General features: G+C 38.1%; 1 protein-coding gene across 1 annotated transcript; it reads right to left on the bottom strand.

Moving 5' to 3' along the window:
• Positions 1-1,766: 1,766 nt before the first annotated feature.
• Positions 1,767-2,168, bottom strand: LOC137656539 (uncharacterized). Its single transcript, XM_068390711.1, has one exon. The coding sequence runs from the start codon at positions 2,166-2,168 to the stop codon at positions 1,767-1,769; it is 402 nt and encodes a 133-aa protein (XP_068246812.1).
• Positions 2,169-5,643: the final 3,475 nt, after the last annotated feature.

Genomic DNA, 5,643 nt, shown 5'->3' with positions numbered 1-5,643 from the left:
ATTCACATGTACTGTTTCTTTGTCAGGTGGAAAAATTAAGAAAAAACAGAAGTAAGAAGGTTGGAGGATGAAAACCATTCGGATTAGTAGCCATCGAGATATATGAAAATTCCAAGTGAATTCCTGGCCTCAAATCTAAAAGAAATAATCTAAAAGATAGACTCAGCAGAGGGAAGCAGTCACATTTGTTCTAGTATGCAGTGTTCCTTCATGAAGATTCACTTGTACTGTTTCTTTGTTAGGTAGACAAATGCAGAATAAATAGTTTAACTGGTCTAGTATGCTTATCCCTTGAAGAAGATTCAGTGTACTGGGAAAGTTAATCAGAAGTATTGGGCTTTGGGATGGAAACCATTGGGATTAGCAGCCAATGAGAGATATAAAGTCAATACCAATGGAATTCTAGCATTGGATATCTATTATCTAATAGATGGACTAAGGGGATGGAAGAACTCACAGCTGTTCCGGTATTATTTGATAAAGATTTACTTGTACGTTTTCTTTACCAGGTGGACAAATGCTGAAGAAACAAGGCTGAATTTATTTTGTATGTATTGCCCCTTGGAGAAGATTTTATTGATCTGTAAAGGAGGAACAGAAGTACCTGGGCTTTGGTTTGGAAAGGATTGGGATTAAGAGCCATTGAGAAATAAAAAGTCAATGACAAGTTAATTACGTCTCTCGAGATGTAAAGGGAATAATATGTAAGATAGATTCAGCAGATTGAAGAAGTCACATTTGGACAGGTATGCAGTGCTTCTTGTTAAAGATTATTTGTACTGTATTTTTGTTAAGTGAACAAAGGCCAAAGAAGCAATTATGAATTCTTTTAGCATGCTGTGTCTTTTAGAGAAGATTCCATTGTCCTGGAAAGGTGAAACAGAAGTGTCTGGCCAGGATGTGGAAACCTTTAGAATTAAGAGGCATTGATAGACAAAAAGCCATTGCAAAGTTGATTCAAGCCTTTGAGATGTGAAGTAAATAATGTACAAGATGGCCAAAGCTGACAGGAGAAGTCACATTAGTTCCAGTATGGATTGTTCCTTGATAAATGTTCACTTATACTGCTTTTTTCATGTGGACAAATACAGAAGTAAATGATTTGACTTTTTATATTATGCTGTGTCAATTGGAGAAGATTCCATTGAACTGAAAAGTGGAACAGGTGTGTCTGAGTTTTGGTATTAAGAGCCATTGAGAGACAAGAAGTCAATGCCAAGTTAATTCCGTCTTTCCAGATGTTAATGAAATAATCTACACGATGGACTCAACAGACGGAAGAAGTCATATCCGTTCCAGTATGTAGTGTTCCTTGATACAGATTCACTTGTACTGTTTCTTTGTTAGGTGGGTAAAGGCAGAAAAACTGTCAGACTTCTATTCTACACTGTCCAATAGAAAATATTTCATTGTACTGGAACGGTGAAACAGAAGTAGTAGGGCTTTGGTATGGAAACCATTGGCATTAGGTGCCATTGAGAGATAAAATGTCAATGCCAATTGAACTCCAGCCTTCCAAACCTAAATGGAATAATCTACAAGATGGAATTAAAAAAGATAAGTCATATATTGTTCCAAGTTATATATTGTTCCAAAGATTCACTTGTACTGTTTATTTGTCAGGTGAACATAATAATACTAGAAACAGTCTGACTGCTTTTAGTTTGATGTTTCCCTTGGAGAAGATTATTACACTTTGTTCCTTGATGAAGATTCGCTTGTACTGTTTCTTTGTCAGGTAGACAAATACATAAAAAAGTCGGACTTCACCTAAGGAGAAGCAGAGGTGCAGCAGCAGAAGCAGGGGCAGGAACGGCAGAGGCAGACGCAGAAGCAGCACTAAAAGCAGGAGCAGAAGCAACAGGAAGAGCTGCATCAGAAGGAGTAGCATTAGAAAGAGCCGGATATGGAATATGTGCATAGTCAGGAGAAGGAACATGAGCATGGACAGGAACTGGAGTAGCTGAAGGAACAGCCGTAGTAGCAAGAACAGCAGGAGTAGGAGCAGCAGCAGCAGGAGAAGTGGCAGCAAAAGCAGAAGCAGTAGCATCATAAGAAGTATTAACAGGGGCAGTAGCAATAGCAGGAGCAAAAGCAGCAGCTGGATGAGCAGCATTCAGAAAGAGCAGGAGTAGAAGCAGCAGGAGCAACAACAATAGCAGCAGCATGATGGTGAGGAGCAGCAACAGTAATCTATTCTGTATACTTAGGGGATATTTCACAAATGGACTAAGTCTGACATGCTCTAGTTCTTTTTCCTTAATAAAGATTCCCTTTCTTTGTCAGGTGACTAATGCAGAAAAAAAACTTGACTTCTTTTGGTAAGAAGATATCTAGGAGGAGGAGCAGCAGCAGCAGTAGTTTATTCTGGATATGTAGGGGATATTCTAGTAATCGACTCAACGGAGTGAATAAGTCTGACATGCTCTAGTGTACTTGGTTGCTTAATGAAGATTTACTTGAACTGTTTCTAATGCCAGGTGGACAAATGCAAGAAAACTCTGCCTTCTTCTAATAAGAAGATGAGGAAGAGGAGCAACAACAACACCACCAGCAACAATAATCTATTCTAGATACCTAGAGGATATTCTATTAATGGAGTCAGCAGAGAGAAAACGTCTCACTTGCTCTATTATGCTTTGTTCCTTGATGAAGATTCGCTTGTACTGTTTCTTTGTCAGGTAGACAAATGCATAAAATAGTCTGACTTAACCTAATGAGAAGAAAAGGAGCAGCAACAGAAGCAGGAGCAGCAGCAGCAGCAGTAAGCAAGATAAGCAAGAGCAGTAGCAGCAATCTATTCTGAATACCTAGGGGTGTTTCCAATGCATTCAGCAAAGAAAAGTCTCACTTGCTCTTGTATGCTTTGTTCCTTAGTGAAGAATCCCTTACACTTTTTCTTTGTTAGATGGACAAATGCAGGAAAAAAAGTCTGACTTCATATAGTAAGGAGAAGAAGAGAAGAAGAGGAAGAGCAGCAGAAGCAGCAACAGCAGCAACAATAATGTATTTTGGATACCTAAGGGATATTCTGCTAAAGGAATTAGCAACGGAAAGAAGTCCCACTTGCTCTAGTGTGCCTTGCTGCTTAATAAAGATTCCGTACTGTTTCTTTGTCAAGTGGAACAATGAAAAGAAAAAAAAGCTTGACTTCTAGCCAAAATAATCTTCCAAGTATATGTAAACTTAAACTAAAAAAAATTACAAAAATATAAAAAAATAGAAACCCATAAAAAATAAAAAAGATGAAAAATTAGAAAAACGTAAAAACTTGAAAAATTCAATATGATATGAAACTAAAAATATAAAAAGAAATTATATAAAATTAAATGATCTAAAAAAGAATAGAGAAATACCAAAATAAAACACGATTGAAAACTTCAAATTCCTTGAAAATATAGAAACTATAAAAAAAAAAAAAATATGATTCCGCACTTGCTAATTACAATGATACGGACCCTGGCCCCGGTGGAATTCCAAACAGTCCCCTGTAACAATCTTTTTTTTTTATCTTGTAAAGGCATATGGCACTACATGGAGATATGGTTTACTTAAAACCATTCATAATTCTGGATTGATAGGAGAGCTACCATTGTTCATTCAAGCATTTGTTTCACGAATATTCTTGTTTCAAGTTAGTGTGGGCGAAACTCTGTCAGAGGAAATATCAGGAAAGACTTCCACAGAGTAGTATGTTAGTGTAAACTTATTTTTCTTAGCCATAAATAAGGTATCTTCTATCATTCCTTAAGATATTCTGTCAACCCTGTTATAGATGATCTCTATATACAATTTGCTGGAGCCAGAATAATAATGGCTGAGAGAGAACTGCCACTTCCCTTTGGCAAATTATTTATGGGGCCTGACGTCACCGATGCGCACCATTTCCTCATTCCTTCTTACGTTGAAATAAAAAAGTGGTGTATATCTAGGAAAACTTTAAGGGTTTGTGGCTATGAAATAAATATTTACATTGTATTATTACTAAAAATTTAATTTTCAATACCCCTCTGTGCCTTTTTTTTCCAAAAAATGCTTTGATCTGTTATTATTCCTTTCCAGGTATTGACAGCAGCCCCTACACTCAGTAGGGAGTGTAAGGGAAGATTATGTAGCACACTATTGTATATGCATATAGAAAACAGAGTATCTGTCTAATACTGCTCATAACAATTATGAATGTAGAATATTTCCTGTTACCAGTCTGTACTAGTCTGTGATGCTGTTCTATATCCATATAACTTTCCTGGAACTAGAAGTAAGCTACTGTGTTGCTATTTGAGAGTGTGTCATAAACATTAATAGTTAACAGGAGCTATTGAAATGGCATATCTGGTCAGAGGCCCAAGAAGTGAATTCCGAAGTTAGGAAGAGACTGGCTGATCGAGGATAGCCTGAATTCAGACTTATTCTAAACCCCTTCCAAGAGTGAGATACTTAGGTTATACTGTTGTTGACAAACTTGTCGAGACATTGTTATTGTGGGCCCGCAGGGATCTGCACAGCAGCGTATGCGGCCGTACTGTTGAAAATTATATAAATTTTAAGTGACTTTGCAGCTTTGAAGGGATAGCATTGATTCAGGGAAAATTTGTAGTACTGTATTTTCAAAGATTTATATTTCCTTATGGGTGGTTGGTTTGAGATGGTTTAGTAAACCTGAGTGTCCAGTATGTGAATAATTTTCTATTTTTATTCAAAATTTTTTCAACTTGTTACCCTGATGCTGAATTGTAAAGGAATACTAATGTTTAGGTGTTCATAATAGTTTTTATTTAATTTGCTTTGTTTAATCTTCAAATAAATATTTTTTTGCTTGTTTTTATGAATACAGCATTTCATTTCAGAACATCTCACCACGGTGTCTTTTCCTCAGCCACTGTTTTTTAATCTCATAAGTACTGTAATTTATCATAATTCTTTCCTCCGACACTGTGTCCCATTATTAACTAATAAATATTCCCTTTCACCTAATGTTCTTATACATTTATTTATAATCCAGCTAGCCCAATGAAAGGTATGATAAAAAGCAAGATTCTAGCTGGGTCCCCTTGCCCAGTATAAATCAAGGGGTGGTGCCCAGAGCTCCATTCTCTTGACCTGTTACTTAGGTTTTTTGGGTATTCCACCGTTGAATATTTGTTGTGTAGTGAACGTCGGGTTGTAGTCGGCATTCGGACACTAGGCAGTTCGGGTGCTACCTCTGGCCACAGTCCGCAAACCACTACATAATTTTTGGTGCCCAGACCCGGAAAACACCAACCTTTAGATATGGCATCATCCAGTAAACGCCGAAAGGCAAGTCTGGTCCAGATTTTCGGTGACCTGACAACTCAGGTCAAGTCCCTGACACTTGAAGTAGCGGCCCTGAAGAGCGTGGAGCCGTCACCAACGTGCCACGTTGCCACTGGGGTCACAACCACAGTGACCACCAGTGCTCCTTTTACATCCCCAGCTTGGCCAAATTACAATGGTCTGGCAATTCCAGTGACTGGAGCAGAGCCACTGATTGAAGGTCTCCAGCCCCTTCCAGGGTTCACACCGTTAATCCCCCCTCTACCATGTTTCTGGGAGTCTCCTGTCCCAAGTGGACTGCTTGCTTCCTCGCCTGTTCTGGCAACTAACTTTGTTACTCCACCAGAG

Source organism: Palaemon carinicauda, chromosome 17 (assembly GCF_036898095.1).
Source record: "Palaemon carinicauda isolate YSFRI2023 chromosome 17, ASM3689809v2, whole genome shotgun sequence".
Classification (NCBI taxonomy): domain Eukaryota; kingdom Metazoa; phylum Arthropoda; class Malacostraca; order Decapoda; family Palaemonidae; genus Palaemon; species Palaemon carinicauda.
Note: the sequence above shows the minus strand (reverse complement) of the source record. Positions and strands in the feature narration are given on the sequence as shown.